Source organism: Pongo pygmaeus, chromosome 13 (assembly GCF_028885625.2).
Source record: "Pongo pygmaeus isolate AG05252 chromosome 13, NHGRI_mPonPyg2-v2.0_pri, whole genome shotgun sequence".
Taxonomy (NCBI): domain Eukaryota; kingdom Metazoa; phylum Chordata; class Mammalia; order Primates; family Hominidae; genus Pongo; species Pongo pygmaeus.
The window spans coordinates 111,451,667-111,475,557 of record NC_072386.2 but is presented as its reverse complement, the minus strand read 5'-3'; the positions used below and the strand labels follow the sequence as shown (position 1 = coordinate 111,475,557).

The window sequence follows — 23,891 nt, the reverse complement described above, 5'->3', positions numbered from 1 at the left end:
CACTTACTGCACACCTACTGGGCACCAGGGGCTTTGCATACATTAACTCTAACCTTCCCAAGAACTCTATTTAGGTGAGGACACAGAGGCTTAAGACTTAAAGTCTCGGGAGCAAGAATTGTTTAAAAAAAAAAAAAAAAAGAAGTGACACACTCAGGCTCCCATGGCCAGTAATGGGTGGAGCTGGCCTGTAACCTCAGAGGTGAGCACTTCCCTTTATCATCTCTGTCCCCCAGCATCCTGAAGGCAGACCCAGCCAGCTTAGAAGCTAGTGGGAGTGTTCTGCTCCCATCATCAGCCCTACCCGCGTTGGACACACGTTCTCTTGGCAGAACATGGTTAAGTAGCACAATCCTAGGGCCCCTTTGGGACTTGAAAATGTGCTCTCCAGGATTGGGAGATTTTGTGCCCTGGGGCTGCTCCCAGGCTTTCCTTCCAGGTTCAGGCAGGTACTCAGCAGTGCTAGGTTCTGCTGAGGCGCCAGGATCCAGAATGGGGCAGTGAGGCAGGTGAGAGCAGGGGTATCAAGGGGCGGAAGGAAGTGAGGAAGGAGGTGAGAGGACTCCTGGATCTCTGCTGAGAAGGTGAGGTGGGGGGCTGCACAGATCATGCTCCAAGGCCGGGAGGCAGAGGGCGCGGAGTAAGCAACTGACAGTGAACAGGGCAGGCTCTGGGGGAAGGTGCTGTCCACTGGCCACACCCATGAAAACACATATCCCTGTCTGGTGGGGGTGTCTGCAGAGTGGGATGGTAGCCACGGAGGTGGGCGCTGTGGACTGAGGGCAAGGATGGGGGTGGGGTTATTGGTAAGTGTTCTTCCCCCCTTCCCCCAAGAGTGAGTCTGGGTGGGGCCATGTCTGCCTTTTCCCCCCAGGGCAGGGACCCTATGATTGGAGCTCTGCCCACTGCCTCCATCTGCCATTCCTATGACTCTATGCGTGTTGTCTTTCATTGTGTGCCCTTTATTTACATGACGTGTTGTGCGTGTGGTATATATTTGCGATTGTACCATGTATTTCTGTGCACTGTGTCTCTAAGCAATTTGTTGTTTGGGGCTATTTCGGCCATGTAGGTTTCGTCTTTTGTGAATTGCCTTTTGATATCCTTAACCCGTATTTTAAAAATTGCATTGTTAGCCCACTGAATTCCCTCCACCTGGCACACCCACCAACCTATTTCCACAACCTATCTGAATGCCACCTTTTCAGGAAAACTTGTGTCTCTTGCCCGTCTGTGTTGTTACTGTGTTGTGGCTTTATGTGTTATGTCCGTCTACCTTACATGCATGTTCTGCTGTGTGTCTCTGTTGTGTACAGTGTGTTCCCCCTTGTGTATCTATGCCTACGGCTGGTGTGTACAGTACTTCTCTTTGTGGTGTGTTTGTGTCCTGTACATGCTGTGGTGTGTTCTGACCTGTGTCTGTGCGTTGTGCACTGTGTGTTGTGTATCTACATTATACTTGTGCTGTGTCTCTGTGCCGAACGCCTGTGCTGTTAGTGCAAGGTGTTGTGTGGCCCGTTTGGGCGTCCTGGGTCTGTGTCTGCGTGTGTCTGCGCCAAGGGTCCGCGCCGCCCTGCTGTGTGTCTGTGCCAGGGTCCGCCGGTGCCTGCGCGCAGAGCTCTGTTTCTTCAACAAGTGTGCGAGCGGCCGTGTGCGCCATGCGCGCTGCCTGGCGTCTCCGTGTGCGCCGCGGTGTGGCCGCTCCTCGGCGGGGGGCCCGGATCTGGGCTAGTGGCCGCGGAGGATGCGCGCCCGCGGGGCGGGCGGGGGCTGGCGGCGCTGCGGCGCCCGGCGGCCGCGGGCTCCAATGGCGAGGCCGGCGCGGCCCCCGCTAATTACATAAGCGGGACGTCAATAATTCGCGGGAAAACGCGAAAAAGATGGCGCCCCGCGCCCGGGGGGCCCCTTCCTGAGCGCCCCGGCCCCTCCCTCCGCCGCCTCCCCCTCCACCCCGCGGCGCCCCCGCCCCGCCCCGCCCCCGCCGAGACCCCGACCCCGGCCCCACGGGCGGACACTCGGCCGGGCAGCCGCGGGCCGAGCGCAGCCGCCTCCGCCACCGATGCGCCTGGTGGCCAGACTCCAAGTGGGACCGGCGGACACGCAGCCTCGCGGTGAGTTCTGCGCTGTTGGGCGGACTCCCCGCCACGCTCTCCCCCTCCCGGCCCTCATCCCTCTCTTTTCGAAATCTCCCTGAACTTTGGCGGCCCGAACGCCTCCGGGGGGTGAGACTCCTGCGGAGCGGGGCGCTCGGGGGTGGGGACAGGGGGTGCAGGGTACCTGCGGGGCAGAAGGGCCCCACCCGGGTTCCCGAGCCCCGGGGGGCGTAGGTGACAGGTCGTTCTTCCTCGCCCCCGATCTTTAATTTTCCTATCGGGGTGGGGGAAGGACAGACGGGCGTTTGGCATTTCGCTCACGTCCGAAGTCAGGCTGCGGCAGGGTTGGGATGGGGGAGGCTTGGCGTCCGAGCGACTGAGGAGAGGCGCGCTGAACCCGAAGGGGGTGCTTCTGCAAGCTTTCACCCCCCGCCCCGAACACCCTTTTTAAAAAGCCAACGGCCGCTCTGGGAGAGGCCCCGGCGCATGAATCATCCTCGCTTCCTGCCCCCGCCCGGCCCCGCGCTCCCGGTGCCGAGGATTTGAACTGGACGCAGACGGGAACCCGCAAACACGCATTTCTTTGCAAATGGGTTTGAATCAGCCAATCACAGCCCGCGGGGGCCCGCTCCGCTCCGGGAGGACGGAGGCGGGGGCTGGGGGGGGCGCCACCCGGGGGCCCCCGGGGGCCCCCGCCCGGCCAGGGTAGAGGCGGGTGCGGCGACCCGGCCGGCTCCCAGAGGCGCAGCGGGGGAGGAAGTGTCAGTTTGTGAACCTGCAGCGGCCTCGGCCTGGCCCCTGGCCGGGCGGGCGGGGACCTCGCAGCGCCGGGCGAGCCAGGTGGCAGGGAGAGGACTGAGGTTCAGACCGCATCCCCTGCCCGGGAGCCTGTGCGCCCTGCGCTGGAGAAAAAGGAGATGGGAGTGGGGGTGGAGAGGGTCGTGGCCACGCCACCATCTGGGGAGCCGAGACCCCTGCAGTGCCTGGCTCGCCCCAGGGCCCCGCACGTACTTAGCTTCACACACTCCCTGGCACAATGCCGTATACATCATCCTGCCTAGTCTTGCAGTACACACACGCACCACACAGAAACAGGCACTGGACTCTCCCTGTGAACAGATAGTCATAACACCAGGTGCCCAGCGCCATGGCCACAAGGAGGAGACCCGAGTAGGCGCGCGGGGAAAGAGCGAGGCTGTGTGTGGCTGTAGTGGAGAGTGTGTGGAGGGACATGGAGCCAGGTGAGCCCAGCAAGGCAGGAGGGGGCGTTAGGGACGGCTTTGAGCACCAGTGAGGGCAGTGGGGAGCCCCAGAAGGTTTCTGGAAGAAAATTGGTGGCCCTGCAGAAGAGTCTGGTGGAGAGGCAGGAATACAGGAGTGGCCTGTTTAGCGTTGGGTGCTGGTAGTACCGTTCCCCACCCTAGGTGCCTAGTGGAGGTGAGCACAAGGCCCAGGAAACTGCTATTGGGTGAATGAATGAATGGCCCAAGCAAAAGATGAGGCCTGAACTGAGACCAGGGCTGGAGGATGGAAGCTAGAGCTGGAAAGCCAGAAATCATGGCACTTAAAATGGGCCGGCTGTGGCAACTCATGGCTTGGAGGAGTTTGAGATGCATGAAGGCAGTGCCACTGGCAGGGAGAGAGAAATCGAAGGGTGAAGTGCACGTTGAATAGGATGGTGAGAGAGGCGTGGAGAGGCTGGCATGGGGATGGATGACTTCACTACTTGGAGCAAATGTGTATCTGGGTGAAAGCATAAGTGGGTTTAAATGTCCCAGAATTGGTTTCCATTAAATCATCTCATAATTGAGAACAGAAGGGGAGATTACAAAAGACGGATGACCCAGTCTACACTAGCTACAAGCCACCCAGTTTTCCTTTCTAGGTGAGTTTTCTCTGGACAGATCTCAGGGTAGGGATGGTTGCAGGGGTTGGGGGTAAAAATAAAACCCAACTGCTTGCCTGGAGAAGATCCTCCATCCAGAGCACATGGACTGTGTTTGCTTAAGGAATAAAACTCCAGCCTCCTGCGACAGGGAGTGGTTCAGGCCCGCTGGGTAGGGGACTTCGTTCTGTGTGAGTTCAGAGATCCATTCTCTTTAAAAGGCAGTGCGGTATGGGCCATGGCTCTGCCTTTGGCCCATCAGCCTCTTCTCCTTGCCACACCTGTTTCCCTATCTGTAAGATGTGAATAATAATAATGTCTTCCTCATAGGATGGCCACGAGGAATCAGTGAGATAATAACCAAGTCTGGCTTATAGCACAGGGTACAGAAATGGTGGTTTCCTTCCTTCCCCTGATGGGCTTTCTGAAGCAGGGAAGCAAGAAGCAAAAACCCTGTTCTTTCTCTCCCAGTGTCAGGGGAAGCTGATGGAGAATCGAGCTCTGGATCCAGGGACTCGGGACTCCTATGGTGCCACCAGCCACCTCCCCAACAAGGGGGCCCTGGCAAAGGTCAAGAACAACTTCAAAGACTTGATGTCCAAACTGACGGAGGGCCAGTATGTGCTGTGCCGGTGGACAGACGGCCTGTACTACCTCGGGAAGATCAAGAGGGTAAACCCATCCTCTCCGGCCCCTGTTCTCAGACTCAGAATCTCTCTGCTCATGCTCCAGCCTGGCTGTCAGACCAGGGGTCAGGGGTCAGGGAGAATTCCCTTCTTGTCCCTCATGCCCAAAGCTGGTAGTGGGAGGGACCATGGTCTTGCAGGCACCATCCTTAGGGTCAACATCATCCAACCAGTTCTTTAGAAAAGTGCTCCGAGAGCCTACAGAACAAAAAAGTCAGGTTCGAGAGGAGCATCTGACTTGTGCTTCTGTCCTCACATTCTGACCAAGTTGCCATCCGTCAGTCCCTGGCTGTATGACTCCAGTGACTGGGAGTACACCCTGTCCAGGAACTGCCATTCTCCTTCCCCTTCTAGCCCTGCTTTCTGGAGCATACGGGGACAAAAATGGGGGAGGAAGACTATGTTCCAGGTTGGCTTTTCCCCAGCCCTTTCTCACTTGCTCCTTCCTATCCGTGCCCCAGGTCAGCAGCTCTAAGCAAAGCTGCCTCGTGACTTTCGAAGATAATTCCAAATACTGGGTCCTATGGAAGGACATACAGCATGGTGAGTTTTCCTAACATTTCGGGTAGCCCCCAACCTCCCCAGGTCTTCTCTCCTCTGCTGCCTTCATTTCTTCCTTCTCTCCTTCCATCTCTTACTCCTGGCATCTGCCCTTGTCCACGAACCCCAAGCCCACCTGTGATGATGATCAAATCTGGTTGTATATTGACTTGGGAAGGTACTTAGGACATCAGTCATCCCCTTGAGAATTCATACCCCAGGAGGGAGGATGGGCAGGTAGGGAAGGTAGCTTAGGGCGGTGCTGGGAGGGCCAGGACTGGGCCTCAGGCCTGTATTTGCTTCCTGGCTGCACTACAGCTCCAGCTGCTCAAAGCTCTGCGTCAGTCTGGGCTAGAAAAGGGGGCATGCCCATATAATCAGAATTGTCAGCTCTAGATGCAAGCACAGTGTCCCTGATTTAACATATGAATAAAACTAGTGGAAGCAGCCCTCTCCACAGGGCAAGGAGTTGGGAGGAATGGGAGAAAAACCAATAAAGCAGAGGTGAGCCAGGCAGGGTGAAGATGGACATGCCTGGATGGAGCTAGACCAGCTTTCAGGGCTGAAAGGAATCTGGGTTGGGTACCATCCCTGCCCTCAGAAAGCTGACATCTCTCCCTTACAGAGATGGCAAGTCAGGGCCATCTTTGCCACCATTCTCGCTTCCCATACAGACAACAGACATCAGTAGCCATTGATAACACATGTTCTTTCAACTGGGAGTCCCAAGCAGCTACTACCTGTCAATCAGAGTTGGCATAAGAGGAGAAACCTGTTTCCCATTTATACTGTAACAGGAGAAGAGACATGGCCCCTAGCAGGGTAAGAAGCAGGTTTTAGGGTCAGGTAGACCTTGGACCAAGTTCCAGCTTTGCCACTTACTAACTCCATTTGCAGGAGCAAGTAATATGACCTGAGTTTTAGTTTCTTCATGTGAGAGGTGATAGTGAAAGTACTGGCTTCATAGGGTGGTTGGGAGGCCTAGGTAAGCTAATCCATGTAAAATGCTTAGCTCAGTACTGTTGGTTTTAGAGAAGCTGTTACTCAAGAATTTGTTACCAGCCAGGCGCAGTGGCTCATGCCTGTAATCCCAGCACTTTGGGAGGCCAAGGTGGGTGAATCTCCTAAGGTCAGGAGTTTGAGACCAGCCTGACCAACACAGTAAAACCCTGTCTCTACTAAAAATACAGCTACCTGGGAGGCTGAGGCAGGAGGTTGCAGTGAGCTGAGATCACACCACTGCACTCCAGCCTGGGCAACAGAGCGAGACTCTGTCTCAAAAAAAAAAAAAAAAAAAGAAGAAAAAAGAATTTGTTACAGTGAGAGATGATTCCAAGAAGCCTGCCAAGAAGAGGCCGCAGAACCCAGCCAGTTAGTAAAGCTTTCGAATTGCCCCCTTCTCCAAGAAATTGTGGCCAGTGCAGATCGATTCCTCTCCAACCCCTGAAATGTATTATATAAATATCCAAAGCAATGAGGATCTCCTCTCCTGGTTTACCCCCTTATTGAAAGCATAAGGAGCCAGATGAAGAAGACCATGCACCTTAGCTGACCTCCTGTGGAGGCCCACCACATACCAGGCTCCTTGGAGGTACCCACAGTGATCAGCTGAAGAATGGCTTGTCTCCTAGCCAGAACTGCCCCTTCCGGGCAGAATGGTGACCCTCTGGCATCTCCCGAGATGACAGCATAAGGCTGAGCACCACTGTAGTTATTGATCCATTGCTTCATTAAGCCAATGAGGACTTACTGAGATGCACTGTGGGCACCACCTTCCTGGGAGCATGTTCAAGAATAAGAGGCAACGTTCCTGCCTGGCCATATATTCAACAAACGTCTTGGAACACCTCTTACATGCCACACTCTATGAGGTCCTGGGGATACAGAGATGAAGAGGTACCTTTTTTTTTTTTTTTTTTTGAGACAGAGTCTCGCTCTGTCACCCAGGCTGGAGTGCAGTGGCTTGATCTCGGCTCACAGCAACCTCCGCCTCCCAGGTTCAAGCGATTCTTCTGCCTTAGCCTCCTGAGTAGCTGGGACTACAGCCACGTGCCACCACGCCTGGCTAATTTTTGTATTTTTAGTAGAGAGGGGGTGTCACCATATTGGGCAGGCTGGTCTCAAACTCGTGACCTTGTGATCCGCCCGCCTCGGCCTCCCAAAGTGCTAGGATTACAGGCGTGAGCCACTGCGCCTGGCTGAAGAGATCCCATTTCTACTCTTACAAAATTTTCAGCGTGCTGGGGAAATAAGACAAACACGTATAAAAATGTGTTTAAAGTATACACACGAACTTTTCACACATAAAAACATATTTATTCTTCAACCAAAATAAAATGCAAAGAAAAAAAGAGATGGAGAGGGGACCTGTAGACTAAAAGCAATTTTAAAAACATCAGCCAGTCACCATGTATGGACTTTACTTGGGGACTTTGATTCAAAAGAACAGACTTAAAATTGTTAAGGCATTTGTACTTAAGAAACAATTGGAAATGAGAACATTAACTGAATTTGTTAATGATATTAAGCAATTATGTTAACTTTTAGGTGCAGTAGATGTGTTTTAATTATGTTTTTTGAAAAGAGAGTCTTGATCTTTCACAAATACATACTGAAATATTTGTGGAAAAACTATTGGGTATCTGGGACTCAGTTTAAAATAATTACAGGAAGGAGAAGTAGGTAGGAATATAGCAGAAACGAGATTGGCCATGAGTTCATAAGTGATGAGAAGATGGAGTTTCATTATAACTTCTAGGCCGGGCACAGTGGCCCACGCGTGTAATCCCAGAACTTTGAGAGGCCAAGGCAGGTGGATCACTTGAGGTCAGGAGTTCGAGACCATCCTGGCCAACATGGCAAAACCCGTCTCTACTAAAAATGTAAAAAGTAGCTGGGCATGGTGGCATGCACCTGCAATCTCAGCTACTCGGGAGGCTGAGGCAGGAGAATTGCTTGAACCAGGGAGGCGGAGGTTGCAGTGAGACAAGATCACGCCACTGCACTCCAGCCTGGGTGACAGAGCGAGACTCCATCTCAACAAAACAAACACATTATATTATCCCATAATAAAGTTTTAAAAAAATAACAACCATTTAACAAAACAAGTTAAATAAGGCGGGAGAGGCAGTATGATGTGGTCAAAAGAACAAAGGGTTTGATGTCAAACAGCCATGGGTTTAATCCCCCTCCCCCCGCCCCCCCCCCCGCCTACTTACTAGCTAAGCAAGGGACTTAACCTCTCAGAGCCTCAATTTCCCCATCTTTAGAATGGTAATGATGATAGGCATCTCAGAGTGGTTGGGGAGATTCAGTGAGGTGGCGTGTGGGGCCCAGCGCTAGGCATAGCAGACAGTAGAGGCTGGGCATCTGGAGTGTGAGTATAAAACTTCCATTCCTGTGAGCTGGACCTGACCCTCGAGGGCCTCTCTTTCAGCCGGTGTTCCAGGAGAGGAGCCCAAGTGCAACATCTGCCTGGGGAAGACATCAGGGCCGCTGAATGAGATCCTCATCTGCGGGAAGTGTGGCCTGGGTGAGTGGAGCGAGCAGGGCCCTGAGAAGGCCCTGACCTATAGGTCCCAACGCACTGGCCCCTGACGGGTACTGCTGCAGCCTGTTGGAGCCTCAGCTGGCTTCCTGTTTCTCTTGGCACTGCAGGGTGAAAGGGGGCCAGTTGCTGTAAGTGAGGGCTTGGGAAGAGATCCTGGGGAAAGCTGGGAGGGTATGATGGTGTATGTAATTTGGGGCCCAGCTAGATGGAGAGGATTGGGTGGGAAAGATGGGGCTCAGGCACTGAAGTCAGACCTTCCTGTGCCCCCCGCCCCCCCACAACTGGCCAATGCTGTCATTTAGTTCCCAGCCTGGACACTGACTTGGCCACCTTGGTGGGCATCAGCAGCCAGGCTCCCAGCAGCTGGCAGGCAGAGCTCCTAGGACTTCCCTCAGCCCTCCCAGCCCTGCCTCCTTTGGGCCAACTGGCCTTGGGCCATGGTGTCCTTGTGGGCGCTCACCGCCCCCTCCTCTGCCGTAGGTTACCACCAGCAGTGCCACATCCCCATAGCGGGCAGTGCTGACCAGCCCCTGCTCACACCTTGGTTCTGCCGACGCTGCATCTTCGCACTGGCTGTGCGGGTGAGCCTTCCATCCTCCCCAGTCCCTGCCTCTCCTGCCTCCTCCAGTGGGGCAGACCAGAGACTCCCATCACAGAGCCTGAGCTCCAAGCAGAAGGGCCACACCTGGGCTTTGGAGACAGATAGCGCCTCTGCCACTGTCCTTGGCCAGGATTTGTAGACTCCCTGAGCCTCAGTTTCCTCAACTGTAAAGTGGAGATGGGTTTGGTGTCAGGAATAACAGGACCAATAAATGATGCTTTACTATTAAAAAAGAAAATCCATGTAAATACATGTTGGTAATTGTTGCCTTTATTGCGCTTATTACTCTTAATTCTGTTATCAACGGAGTTCCTTCTGGGATAGAGGGGAAGGGTTTGGAATTAATGAGAAAAAGCTCCTTGCTTTTCTGACTATATTGGAATATCTGCGGGTCCCCCAAGCCCTGGCAGCACTTCCCTCAATAGACAGCCGTGTGCTGACTCGCGTGGTCCACCCGGACCTGGTGGTTGACTGGGGCCCTCGTCTCCCCCCAGAAAGGCGGCGCGCTGAAGAAGGGCGCCATCGCCAGGACGCTGCAGGCCGTGAAGATGGTGCTGTCCTACCAGCCCGAGGAGCTCGAGTGGGACTCGCCCCACCGCACCAACCAGCAGCAATGCTACTGCTACTGCGGCGGGCCCGGAGAGTAAGGCAGGGGGTCGGGGCCCCCCGGGCGGCGGGGCAGGTCTCCAGGAATCGCCAGCGGGGACCGCCCATAGGGAGCGAGCCTGGAGTGTCAGCCAAGGCGGGGACCTTGGGGGCGGGGACAGCGTGTTGGCCGTGGGGGCGGGGCCTCGAGGGGCGGGCCTGGAGTGTCAGCCGCGGGGGTGGGGCCTCGGGGGCGGGACTGGGGGGGGGTGTCAGCCGCTGCGGAGGCGGGTCCTCGAGGGGTGGGCCCGGAAGATTGGACCTGAGGGCGGGACCTCGGGAAGTGAATTCCGCAGGTTCGACCTGAGGGCGGGGCCTCGGGGGGCGGGCCCGGAAGGTTAGACCTTGGGACGAGGCCTCGGGAGGCGGGCCTAGCCGGTTGCGACCGCCCAAGCAGGGACCCAGGGAGGTGGGGCAGGTTGAGAAGCACCCTGTGGAGGGGCGGGGTGGGGAAGACGGAATAGTAAGGCCTCGGGGACAGGACCTGAGGAGGCGAGGCCTCAAGGGGCGGTCCCCGAAGGGAAGGCCTCGGGGTGGGGCCCGAGGGGGCGGGACTTCAAGGGGAGGACCGAAGGCCGGCTCCGCGTGGCATCTAGCACTGTGGAGCAGGGCTGGAGGGCAGAGGTGTTTCCTTGGAGCTCTGTAGGAAACGAGGAAGTATTGAAGAGTGGTTAAGAGCCTGGGCCGGACACAGTGCGAATCCTCCCAGGACGTCCACGTCCTGGCTCTGCTCCTTACCAACTGTGCAACTCCTTAGTCTCAGCTCTCTGAATAGTTTCCCCATCATGTGGTGATTATGAGCAGAGCGTGAATTACATAATTCACATAGAGGTTTCACATAGTGCCTGGCACTTGGTAAACACTTAAAAAAATGTGAGCTGTTACTGGTGGTAGTGGTGGTACTAATGCGTGAAAGTCAAGATAACCTTTTCACCGTTAGAGTCAGTGGAACCGGCTGCTGGTGAGATATTAAGATCCTTTCCCCGCCTGGCGCGGTGGCACACGCCTGTAGTCCCAGCTTCTTAGGAGGCTGAGGTGGGAGGATCACTTGAGCCTGGGAGATGGAGGCTGCAGTGAGCTGTGATCATGCCACTGTACTCCAGCCTGGGCGACAAAGCAGGACGACCTTGTCTCCAAAAATAGAAAAGATTCTTTTCCCTGGAGATGTGCAATCAGGCAGGGATAGGGGGCCGGGGGGCGGGGCATGCTATGTCGGGGCCACTGTGGAGGGAATTGTTGTCCTGGCTCTGCGGCAAGAGTCTTTGATTCTTCCTTGCCGACCTGGGCTTCTATGTAGCCATGGCAGTTGAGCTTGCTCCTTTGGGCTGAGTGAAGTAGCATTGTGGAAGGAACCACAGATGTAAGAGGTAGGGTCTCTGCCCTCAGGAAGTTCAGCCGTCAGGACCCCCTGAAGTCCTGAATCTCAGCCCCAAGCTCCAGCTGGGTAACTTGGGCAAAGCTTGAGCTACTTCATCTCTCAAATGGGCTTAACCTTAACTTCAGGCCCATGAGCTTCCCCAGGTATTGCCAGATGGAGAAATGCTTATGGAAACCTTTCCTGCATTAATGCAGTGGTTATCAGCGCCTATGGGCAGAGTTGCACAGGATGCTTGTTAAAAATGCATCCCAGAGGCTTCCCCAAAGATTGAATAGGTCTGCAGTGGACCAAGGAATCTGCATTTTAACCTGGAGCTCACCTGACAAGGTGTCAATGAAGCATTGAGCATTTTGCTCTTCATATTCCATGAATAGTTGTTGGATGACCATGATAGGGCAGATAGTTGCAGGTGAGCAAAGCCAGATGTAGTCTTGCCCCCGTGCAGCTTACAGAAACCATTATTCTCCTGTGAAGTCTCCAAGGCAAACATTTCCCTGTCAGCAGTGTTTGGGAAGCAGCAAGTCCAGAAATGGTGGCTTCATTGTGGCATGGCAAGGAGAGCACAGCCTCTGAAGTTAGGGAAACCAGAATTTGAATCACCATCCTCCACTTGCCTGTGAGCTAGAGCAAGCCATTTCACCTGTGACTCATCTATAATATGGGGACAGTGTCCCATCTTTTACCAGGTGGTGAGGTGAAATGAGAGTATATGTCCAACTCCCAGGTTCTCCCTTGGCACAGCCTAAGTGCTCAGTAACTGAATTCTCTTCTCTTTCTGCCAGTGGAGGGCAAATTTAAGTTGGGAAAGGTTGCCGAAGCTCATGCCTGACTGGGGGTGTGGTCCTGGCTGACTTTGGCTCCTCTGTCTCTCCAGATGGTACCTGCGGATGCTGCAATGTTACCGGTGCAGGCAGTGGTTCCACGAGGCCTGCACCCAGTGCCTCAATGAGCCCATGATGTTTGGAGACCGGTAGGTGCTAATTTGGTCCAACTGGGTCTTGGGCGTGGTGGGGAGAGGGCAGGGATGGCAGCAACAACTCCTGCAGGTTGACTGCCAGGCTCCAGACAAGAGGGGGTCTGTGACAATGTATGCCTATCTGTTTACTGGAGGCAGCTCAAGGTAGGGGATCCCCTAGCTATGTAGGGCAGGAGGCAATAAAGAAGTATGCTGGGCTACATCCCTAGTTGCCATTGATTTGTAGAGTACCTGAAATAAATGCCTGCCTTCCCTATGCCCCAGTCTCTTAAGTGTCTGGGGAAGAAGGGGTGACACAGTCTTTGCGCCAGCCCTGCCCAGGGTTGTTGCGGGAGTCACTGGGGAAATGGACAGCTTAATGTGGCTTCTAACCGATGGAGCTAAGCTAATGGAGTCATTATGGATGTCAAACCTGATGTTATGCATCTTTTGGTTGGTGTCTCATGTCATTTGTGATTGCGTGTGTGTCTGTCTCAGAGGGGAAGAGGGTGACCATGGCAGCCCAGCCTAGCTCAGCTCACTCTCTGTGAACTCAGCCACGCTTCAGGGCAAGATTTGGGAAGGGGATTGAGGGCAGGGGTTAGAAGGAATATGAGGTATCTCTTAGTGCCTGTCCTGCCCTGTCCTTGACCCCCAGTGGCCAGCAGCCCTAGGAGTGAGAAGATTATGGGAAGGTAGGTGGGGAGTGAGGAGATCAAGGGGCTGGACTGGGGTGGGGGTGTCAGAGCCCCTCCCACCATAGGCCCCCCTCTCTACCCACCCATAGGTTTTACCTGTTCTTCTGCTCCGTGTGTAACCAGGGCCCAGAGTACATCGAGAGGCTGCCCCTGCGATGGTGAGAGGGTGGGGCTTAGTCCAAACCCACCGCTGCTCCTCCCAGCTTCTCCCCTCCCTCCTCCCTCCTGGAACAATTCCATTTCCAGCTACTGGGTCCCAGCCCTGCCCCGTCTCTCAGCCTGGACCCAGAAAGCTGTGACCCTGGCTGAGCAGGCTGCCACCTCACCTGGTCCCACCTCCTTGCCCCCTTGCCCAGGGTGGATGTGGTTCACCTGGCCCTCTATAATCTGGGGGTACAGAGCAAGAAGAAGTACTTTGACTTTGAGGAGATTCTGGCCTTTGTCAACCACCACTGGGAGCTCCTGCAGCTTGGCAAGGTATGTGGGGTTGTGGGATGTCAGTGGCAGGAGGCAGAGAGGTTTGCCCAGGGCCACACAGTGCAGCACTAAGATGGAGGTCTCTGAACTCTCACACTTGAGTTGCTGCATCCCTGAGTCCAGGCCTCTGAGCCTGTGTCCTTTAAGGGCCTTCCTAATCCCAGATTTTGGCAGTGGGCAGGCTGGGGCCTCCCCAGCTCAGTGGAGGGGAGCTGAGGCCCTAGATCGGGTCTGGCTGGAACACAGCTCTCTGCTGAGTGTTTGACCCACTCCAGATTTCCTGGCTAGGATGCAACATGGAGTGGGTCTGCCCACTGCTGATCCTATGCTGAATAGTGGGTCACCAGGGGCCTTGGAAGCCTCAGATCCACGGAGTGAAATTACAAACGGAGACTTTCAGAATGTCAGAGTTGGAGAGTGACTTGCCTGTGGTCAGCAGAGCTTTGAGGCTGAGCCAGAGCTGGAGCCAGGGCCTCCCTAATCACTTCCACAGGGGTGCTGTGTCTTCTTTTCCCTAATGACATACTTAGAATCCTCTCCACCACATACAGAGTGAGGCATCTTCTCTATGGACTGCCCCAAATCTTTCTTTGATGAAAAGGAATTTAAAAAGAATAACCTTTATGCTTTGCAAAATATTTTATGTAATAACATCTTCATTTACAGTGTTTGATAATTTTTTTAAAAAAATAGATATTATAAAACCTTAAAAGATACGTAGAGTTGTTTTTTAGTAACTTTTTTCTGATTTTTTTTAATTGTACATATTCCTGGTGGAAAATCTTTAAAGTACCAAAAAGTATAAGGAAGTATACTTTTTAAAAAATCCACATCACACCACCCAGAAATCACTAGAACTAATGCATAGGTACATTTCCTTTCCGACTCTCTTCTATGAATATCTTTTTCTGTTTTATGGTTTAAATGGTACAGTATATACACTTTTAAATAATCTTTTTTTTAGTATACATTATACTTTTCCATATTATTAGAATCTTCATAAAATTTTGTTTGTTTGTTTGTTTGAGACGGAGTCTCGCTCTGTCGCCCAGGCTGGAGTGTAGTGGCGCGGTCTCAGCTCACTGCAACCTCCTCCCCCTGGGTTCAAGTGATTCTCCTGCCTCAGCCTCCCGAGTAGCTGGGATTATAGGCGCCCGCCAAATTTAATGGCTGCATTGGTTTCTACCGTAGTTTACTTGTTTCCTTCCTGTTGGGCAGTTTCTTTCCCATTCGTCCACCATTAGAAACAATGCCACTTTTTTTTTTTTTTTTTTTGTATGTAAAGTGTTGTTCCTATTTCGTGTTATATCTGCAGATAGATAGATTCCATGATAGATTCCATGGAGTAGCATTACTGGGTCAGGGGTATGGACTTTTTAAAGCTCTCAATACAGTTAGGTCAGGAAGTATTCTCTCCATTTACAGATGGGAATGAACTTGGAGAGGTGAAAAGGCTTATCTGAGATCCTGGAGTGAGTCAGTGGTCCTCACCTGAAGGACTCAGAAGCATCAGGAGATGGAAGGGAGGGAGTAGGGGCTTGGGCCTCCCCACGCGCCATATGCCTGGGTCTGATGTCCTGCTGGCCTGCTCTCCCACAGCTCACCAGCACCCCAGTGACAGATCGAGGACCACATCTCCTCAACGCTCTGAACAGTTACAAAAGCCGGTGCGTGCAGGGAGGGGAGGGAGTGTGGTGGGGCCCTCTACAGGTGAGATTTCTTCCTACCTCATAGCCTTTGCTCAGGCTGTGCTCCCTGCCTCTCGGATGCTCCCCTTCTCTCTGAATCATTTCCATTCTCCAAGATCCAGGGGGTACCCCACCTCTTTTGCACAGCCACTCCAACTACCCCAGCAGCCTGCCACATTTTGCTACTGGGCTCAGCTCTGTAGGGAGGCTGCACCCCTGCTCTCTGAGGGCTCTTCCTACTCTAGACATCTAGGCCCTGGGGGCCAGGCACTGAGGGATGGGTCATCATCTCAGGTGGGCTACATCCTCGGGTGGAAGACACTCCTCAGCCCCTGTCTTCCCATCCAGGGTTCTCAGCACACACAGCTGGCCATGTCCCTCACCACACCACAGAGGCATGCCCAGGCTCCTGAACCTAGCTCTCAAGGCCTTTTAAGACCAGGCTGTTCCCGTGTCCTCTGCCACTGTCCCTTTGCTTTCTGTATTCTGGGTGCCAGCCATCCTGAGCCCTTGGTTTCCTACCTGGCGCTTTTACTCATGCTCTGCCCTTTGTCTAGGATGCGCCTCAGTCTTTTTTACTCATTTGTTCCGTCAACAAGTATTCATTGAGTTGCTGTTCTATGTCGGGCCTGTCTGGGTGCTGAGGTCATGGTGGGGAATAAAACAAGGTCCTCATCCCTGAAACTCTTCCAGACACCTCTGGGTAGAATTACCCACTCTGTCTTCCACATTCTTATGGTTTAGGGCCCAGACAAAGCACTGCTCTTCAGTACAAGAGGCCCCCTGCCCTCCCAATGGACAGTCTCCATTGGGAGGGCAGGTGGCCTCTTGTACTAAAGAGGGTAGGGCTGCGTCTGAGTCACTTTTGCAGCCTCAGGGGAGCCCAGCCAGTGTTGCTTTCAGTCTCCTGGGGAAACCAGAGAACAGAATGAAGTAGATTCCAGTATCTTGACCATAGGAGTTCCACTGTGAGCTGGAGGAGGGCTTCCTGCAGGAGGTGGCCTTGGGGCTGGTTGAGGCAAACAAAAGGCAGAAGAGCAGCAAGAACCACACTCGTGCAGGAGGAAGCACAGGGAGGAGGCACCAGCTGTGTTCTCAGCTGCTACCTGGAACCCCGCATCCCATGGGCTTTGAGGAAATCAGCATCTGCAGAGGCCATCCAGATTTTAGCTCTGGGTCCAAGGAGGCAGAGAGGCTTGTGTCATGCTTGACCCCACTCCCCAGGAGGATGGACTGACAGACTCCAGAGCTTCCTCCTCCCACTGCCCACCCCCCAGGTTCCTCTGCGGCAAGGAGATCAAGAAGAAGAAGTGCATCTTCCGCCTGCGCATCCGCGTCCCACCCAACCCGCCAGGGAAGCTGCTGCCTGACAAGGGACTGCTGCCAAATGAGAACAGCACCTCCTCTGAGCTGCGTAAGAGAGGAAAGAGCAAGCCTGGGTCAGTGCTCGGGGACCCAGGGGCCAGGGCTGCCGCCAAACTTGGTTTCTCTGCTTCCAAGCAAGCAAGGAGGACCTGCACCCAGCCAGTCCCAGCTGTAGGACCCTGAGAGGGCTAGGTAGTGGCTGAGTGGGATTCCAGATCCCAGATCCCCAACTCCTTTCACCACCACAGCCCCCTCGTTGCCTCGCAGGGAGGAAAAGCCAGATCTGAGGACCCAGCCTTGCTGGATTAGGACTTGGGCAAGGAGGTGAAGGGGAAGGCAGGGTGTGTGAGGGGTCCCTCGCTCTCCTGGCTCAGCTGAGCCCCCTCATCCTGGCACTGGGGGGCAGGGCATCTGGATGCATGTGCCTGGGGAGGCACCTTTTCTTTTTCTGCCTACTATACCCTCTCCACACCCTCCCACCCCTAGTGCCCCCAAGGACTGTCCCTCCTCCCCAGGCCTCCCTGTGAAGGTGCAGCTGTGTTCAGAGCCTGTCTCCCCAACTGCTGTGACCCCCGCCCCTGCGGCGCCTCCCTCTGGGCCACCCTAGGGCCCTCAGGCTCTGACGGGGCCACCTTCTCCCTCTTCTGTCTCCACAGTTTGTTGCCTCACGAATTCCAGCAGCAGAAAAGGCGAGTTTATAGAAGAAAAAGATCAAAGTTTTTGCTGGAAGATGCTATTCCCAGTGTTAGTTCCTTGTTTTCTTACTCTCCATTTTCATACACAGGGTCAGCACATATTAGGGCTTCCTGTGCCGAAAACTAAGTCCCCCAGGCCCAGAGGACTCTCTCATGTCCCTTAAAGAAGCCAGTCACTATGACAGCTAAGCCAGGCACTCTAAGACCCCTGCTTTATCTCCCCTCAAGTTCTCCCAGGAATCCAAAGTTGGGGGGCAAAGGCAGATAATATTCTTGTCCCCACTGTCCAGGAAGGGACACTGAGGGAAGGGTGGGGCACTGACTTTCCTGAGGCCACACATCAAAGTGGCAGAGCCCAGCTTGGAACCAGGGTTCCAGAACACTTTCTTTCCTCCTTCAGTAACCCCACCACCTCCCTGAAGCCCTCCCTGTGGGCAGTAATGTTAGCAATGCCTCATGTCCCAGCACTTTGCGGTTTAGAAGCATTATTTAATTTTACTGCAGTTCCTGACATCTCTTAAGAGTGAAGCAAGGCAGGGGTTATTGTCCCCATTTTGTAGTCGAAGTAACTGAGGTCCAGAGAGGTGAAGGTCATACAGTCAGCTAGAGACAAAGGCAGGGCTAGAACTGGGATGACTTGGCTCCCTGGTCAGGACTTGGAATAAAGGTGATGGTCTTACCCTAGGAAGGGCCCAGCCCTCAGCAGCCCTGGATGGATAGGAGGCAGCCTGTGTGGGAGGTGGATTTGATACTCGCTGTCTGACCCTTCCTCTCTCCTTCCTGTGTCTACAGAGTGACTTCACCTCAGCCTGGAGCACCAACCACCACCTGGCTAGCATATTTGACTTCACGCTGGATGAAATTCAAAGTTTAAAAAGGTATCAGTGAGGGACCTAGCGGAGAGGTCTGCTCTGGAGACAGGGAGGGAACCAAGCAGAAAGCCAAGCCCTCAGTTAAAGGGATCCCTGCTGTGCGGGTCTGTCTGAAGGGGCTTTTTGCAGTAGAGCTTTCAGCATAACATCCCTGTTCCAAGAGCACCACAGCCCTCCCCACTTCTCCAGCCCTCCCCTCTTCTCCAGCCCTCTCCACCTCGCCCCATGGTTATCCACACTTACCATGCTGTTTGATGCCTGCTCAATCTTTGCTTATATTGCTCCCTCTGCCTGAAATACCCTTTGCCCTGCCCTAGCCCATCTGAAAACTCAGGACCCTGCTTCTTCCAGGAAGGCTTTACTAACCCTCCCCAGGCTGCGCTGGACACCCTCCTTTGTAGTTCCACAGCACCCCATGCTTAAGTATGTCCAAGGGAGGAACTGCATCTTCCATCATTTTATTTTCCAAATTATTGAAGGTCATTTAGTATTTTCCTGAGGACACAGAGGAGGGCTTTAGAGTCAGACCTGAACTCCAGACCCTGCTTATCAGTACTAGCTATGTAGTTTTACCTAAATCCCTTAACCTCTCTGAACCTCCTCAGCTATTTTCCTCAAACAAGATAATGCAAATGAAAGCACTTTTGACCTGTGAAGTGTTGCACAGGTGCCTCGGATCATGCTGGAGTTATTGACACCAGTGCTTACGTCACCGCCAGGGGAGGGTGCTCTGGGAGGTTTTTTTGACTTCTTGGACTTTGAAGGTGTGGTGGTGGGAAGCTCAGCTGTGGGAAGACAGGCCTCCACTGGGATGAAGGATGCATGTTAGGGGACCCTGCGGGCCAGGTTGGCAGGACCTTGCTGGGCCGGGCCACCGGCAGGCTCACCGTCTTGCCCCTCTCAGTGCCAGCTCAGGCCAGACCTTCTTCTCAGATGTCGACTCCACCGACGCTGCCAGCACCTCTGGGTCTGCCTCCACCAGCCTCTCCTATGACTCCAGGTGAGCTTCCTGGAGGTCTGGCCTTCACATTTTGCAAGGACCATCATTCCTCTCAGCCCCTCCACCTCCCACTTCTGTAATGTGTGGCTCATTCTATGTGTCTCAGTCTCTGGCGGGGAGTACCTGGCCTTCTGCAATTGTGAGTCTGGCTCTCGGACCCTCTGGTTCTGAGTCACGGGGCTTTAGATGGGACCTAAGTATAGGCATTCAGGCTCCCGTGGTTCCATCCCTTTGGAATGCTTCACCTGCTGCAGAAGGTTGTACACACCTCTCACTGGACGATTCCAGTTCTGGGGTTGTTGGACCAGAGTTTCTTTCACTTTTGGCCTCCGCATGCCATGAGCTTGCGTGTCTCTGCCTCTTGGACTACAGGGTTCCCTGACCTTGATTCTTGGCTGTCTGAATATGGTGCCTGTCTTCCAGGGTCTCTAAGGGAAAGAGCCATTTATTTAGAAGCCTGACGGAAGATGGCATCCTGCAGGGTGGAAGATTTAGGAATGGGAACAGAAATCCCTGGGGGCCTATCTCCAGTACAGCTGGTCTGGCAACAGCTGGTCCTCAGCAGTATGGAGAGTGGTTGAGCACAGGGCTTTCCTCTGCACTCAAGCTGCACTGTATTTTTAGATACTTGAGGCCCTTGCAAAAGTAGAATTAAAAGTATAATGCCTGGCCAGACACGGTGGCTCACGCCTGTCGTCCTAGCACTTTGGGAGGCCAAGGTGGGCAGATTACCTGAGGTCAGTAGTTAAAGAGCATCCTGACCAACATGGTGAAACCCCGTCTCTACTAAAAATACAAAAAAATTTAGCCGGGTGACAGAGTAGGACTCTATCTCAAAAAAAAAAAAAAAGTACAATGGTATAATGCCTGTAGAGGTCTGTCTTGGAGTCTGTGTCTCTTGACATCTATCTAGGTGTCCTCTGCTGTTGCCTCTGTATGTTTCTTTCTTCCTGTGGGTTGGTTGGTTGGTTGGAGACAGTCTCACTCTGTTGCCCAGACTAGAGTGCAGTGGCATGATCTCAGCTCACTGCAACCTCTGCCTGTCAGGCTCAAGTGATTCTCATGCCTCAGCCTCCAGAGTAGCTGGGACTACAGGCGTGCACCACCACTTCAGGTGCACTTCACGAGCACTTCAGGTCTTGGTTTCTGTCTCTAAGCATCTGAATCTGTGCCTTGTCCTGTGTGTCCATTTCTCTAACACGTGTTTGTGTGTGTGTGTGTGTGTGTGATGTCAGTCTCTCCATCCAGGCTCTAGGGTACAGGGTCCTTCAGTCCCTAACCCCCAGCCCTGTGTGACCTATCTGGTTCCACGATAGGTCAGACGGTGAGAGGCAAGGCGGCATAAGCAGGGCCTCTGCACTGCATGGCCTCAGGAGGCTCAGAGAATGGTGCTCTTGTGCTTTTGCAGTGCTGGGATCCTAGCTCTAAGAGCATATGCTTTAGAGTTGGACGTTCTTACGTTTGAATCCTGGCTCTGCCACTCCCTACCTGGTTTCTCCTCTGGACCCTCAGTTTCCCTCCTCGCAGGGCTCTTGTGAGGATCCGGTGAGATAATCTATGCCTTGAGACATAGATTGTCTCGGGGACTACATAACAGGCACCTTTGAGAGAGCATGGGAGAAGATGGATAAGAGGATGCTGCTCAGCACTTTTCTTTTCCACTTTCCTGGTACTGAGGGGAGGACTCAGGGAGAGGAATTTACCGTGATTGTTCTATCTCATTCTCATTATCTTCCTCTCCCACTCCTGATACAGATGGACAGTGGGCAGCCGAAAGAGGAAGCTGGCAGCCAAGGCATACATGCCCCTGCGGGCAAAGCGGTGGGCAGCTGAGCTGGATGGACGCTGCCCCTCGGACAGCAGTGCAGAGGGGGCTTCAGTCCCCGAGCGGCCAGACGAAGGCATTGACAGCCACACATTTGAGAGCATCAGTGAAGATGACTCATCCCTGTCCCACCTCAAGTCATCTATCACCAACTACTTTGGTGCAGCTGGGCGGTTGGCCTGTGGGGAGAAGTACCAGGTGTTGGCTCGGAGGGTCACACCTGAGGGCAAGGTTCAGTACCTGGTGGAATGGGAAGGGACCACCCCTTACTGACTAGCCCCGGGGGGTGCCAGGGGTCCTGAAAACCAAAGGAGGAGCAGCAGAAGCCATAGGCTCCCCAGCTTTCTCCAGGCTGGAGTGGGAGAAGGAAGCAGGACAGAGCTGCAAGTGCCTGGCAGAACGCCTTGCCTGCCTGCCTGCCTGCCAGGCCAAGGCCTGCGTCTCTCTGCTGTACCAGCTCTGTTCCAGGACCTCCTCAGGCTCGTTACCCCTGTGCCTGTGTCTCTACACACTCCACACCCCCTCAAACTCTGTTTATCTGTTCCTCTGACCTTGTGTCCCCTGCTCTGGGACCCTTCCTCCTGAGGCCCAGGTCTTTGTCCCCCTTGTGTGCCTTGACCTCTCTCGCCCCTTTTTCGGTGTGTTCACACATCCTGTGTGTGCACAGCTGTCCCTCCACTGGATCCCATTCACACCTGACCCGTGGGGCAGCCAGTCCTCCCAGGGACTACATAACAGGCACCTTTGAGAGAGCATAGGAGAAGGTGGATAAGAGGATGCTGCTCAGTGCTTTTCTCTTCCACTTTCCTGCCACTCCCCACTGCCCTCAGAGAGAGGTGGTGGGGTGGGAGAAAGCCCCTGTGAAAGCCTGCGAGGATCTGAAGAGTGAAGGGCTGGGTCTGCCTCAGAAGGCACCAGCACCAGGGCCCAGGTATTAAGGCTGAGAGTGAAGGCTGCCAGTGTCAGCTTTGGAGGTCCCAGAAGTCTTCTGTTCCCTGGCCACACCCCCTCAGTCACCATAGAGCTGGGCCTGGCCTTGCTGGAATGGAGGCATCCTTCCAAACCTGGGGGACGGGGGTGGGGGGTGGTAGTGGTGGGAGGGAAACCATGTCGTGCTAAACCTGACTGTTTCTGGTGCCTCCCACTCCCAGACCCACCAGACACCACACAGCAGACAATACACACCCACTCCCACAAGCTTCCATGCACATGTGTTGTACTTTCAGCTCTAGGCACACAGACAACCCCACACGGCCACACCACCACATGCCCAAGTGTACACACACACACAGCCACACAGTCCCTCTGGGCCTGCTGGCTCCTCCTTTGGCTTTCCCTTGGCCCATTTCCAGGGCCCAGGTGCTGCAACTAAATGTGAAAGCTCAGCGCCCGCTCCTTTCAGCCCATCAACCAGCTTTGGTCCCATAGGGAAGCACAGGGGACTCACCCTCTTTCATATCCCTTGCCCTACCCTGAAATGGACAATCACTTTTTGGGCTAGGTTGAAATTTTTAAAGGGCCTGCATCATTCAGTTCCCTCAAAGGGAAGCCCTTGCCAGTGGGGGTTTGAAAGAGAATTTTTGGAACCAACATTCAAATTCTGCCTCATCTGGAGGGAAACCAAAATTGGGAGGGGGAAGAGGACCCCTCATGTTTTGCTGCTTCCAGAGATATTAGAAACTGACTCACTTGGTTGGAAAATGGACAAAAGTGCCTTGACGTGGAGGGTGGGCACCAGATGGGGACCGGCCTTGCCAACTGCTGCCGTGGCCTCCAGCTTGGCTGGTTTTGCAGGCCGCCAGCAGGAAGGCGAAGGTGGTAGTATAGCAAGAGGCACTGGCAGGGCAGCAGGCCTGCAGGAGCTGTTTGTTTTGCCATTGCTAGGCCTGACCCCTCTCTACCTGTGAGCGTTCAGGGGGTCCCTGAGATAGTTTAGATGCCCCCCCCCATCTTAGACCTCAGCTCCCACAGTGCCTTTTAAGGGGGACCTCACCACCTGTGCACAGCCCACCCACTTTCCTCTGCTTCCCTGGCACAGCCCAGGCATAGACGAGCTGGCGTTGGACCCAGTTCTTCCCCCTTCTCAGCCCCACAGCTGCTGCCACAGGGGCCAACTGGGGCCAGGTGGAAGGGGAGCTGAGAAGCCAACACCTAGCCCAGGGGTGCTGTGGGAACTGGGATCCAATTTGTAGCTTCCTGCCTGGCTTCAGAGAGCCCAGCAACCTTCTAGGCCTGCTTTCCAGACTTCTGAGATAGCCTGGGATGAGCAATCCTGTTACAGTACATCTGGACCTTCCCTACCTGGGCTCTGGGGAGGCTCTGGGCTTGGAGAGGGAAAAGGAGGGAGGGGGTGTCTGCACCACCTGGGAAGATAGCACAAGGCCTAACGAGGTCACCCTGACTCCCCACCCCAGCATTTCATTCATACCAGATAATAGCTGCATTACTGCCAACTGACCTTATAACCCTCTGCACCTTCAAAAAGATTCATGGTTTTTAATTGCTGCTTCTAATAACATTTTTTAAAGTTATCATTAATGTGTCTGATTTATGATTTAAAAGCTCCCTTTGAACAATCACCTGTCTTCCCTGTAGTGAATTAGCTGCTGGGTGGCAGAAGGAATTGGCTCTGGCTTTTGCTCTTGGTTTACTGGAGGCTGAGGAGGAATGGCAGGACCCTGTCCTCTGGCCACCTTGCCACTCCTACCACTGCCAGCAACATTCTCACCCTTACTGCCAGAGAGAATATGGAATCTTTTGTGAGTACCCGACCTGTGGGGGCAAAAAACATTAGTTGAGGGCCACTGAGAGGTAAAAGTTGGAAAATGAACTTAGAAATTGACACTATTATAATACTTAGGTCCAGGCATCGTAAAACTTTTATCAGTACATCATCACACAATTCTAGAAATATGAAATGAGTTCTAGACCTGACTGC

General features: G+C 53.9%; 1 protein-coding gene across 9 annotated transcripts; it reads left to right on the top strand.

The window, feature by feature from the left end:
• The first annotated feature begins 254 nt into the window (after positions 1-254).
• On the top strand, positions 255-23,484 carry PHF19 (PHD finger protein 19). Of its 9 annotated transcripts, none has more exons than XM_054500578.2 (15): positions 255-338; positions 4,450-4,650; positions 5,126-5,207; positions 8,641-8,736; positions 9,235-9,335; positions 9,850-9,998; positions 12,253-12,348; positions 13,121-13,189; positions 13,388-13,508; positions 15,108-15,175; positions 16,474-16,635; positions 17,218-17,305; positions 18,049-18,134; positions 19,033-19,128; positions 20,884-23,484. In XM_054500578.2, exons 1-15 carry the CDS (start codon positions 336-338, stop codon positions 21,224-21,226), a joined length of 1,761 nt encoding a protein of 586 aa, XP_054356553.1. In that variant the 5' UTR covers positions 255-335; the 3' UTR covers positions 21,227-23,484. The 9 variants fall into 9 exon arrangements, with proteins under 9 accessions (XP_054356553.1, XP_054356555.1, XP_063505939.1 ...); XM_054500580.2 differs by lacking the exon at positions 255-338 and adding an exon at positions 351-584; XM_054500579.2 differs by lacking the exon at positions 255-338 and adding an exon at positions 1,766-2,111.
• Positions 23,485-23,891: the final 407 nt, after the last annotated feature.

What these genes read in the sequence shown, in the direction of transcription:
- PHF19 (XM_054500578.2), top strand. An exon ending in ATGGAAGGACATACAGCATG is followed by an intron (nt 5,208 to 8,640) that starts GTGAGTTTTCCT and finishes CCTCTCTTTCAG; the next exon opens with CCGGTGTTCCAGGAGAGGAG. An exon ending in TGGAAGATGCTATTCCCAGT is followed by an intron (nt 17,306 to 18,048) that starts GTTAGTTCCTTG and finishes CTGTGTCTACAG; the next exon opens with AGTGACTTCACCTCAGCCTG.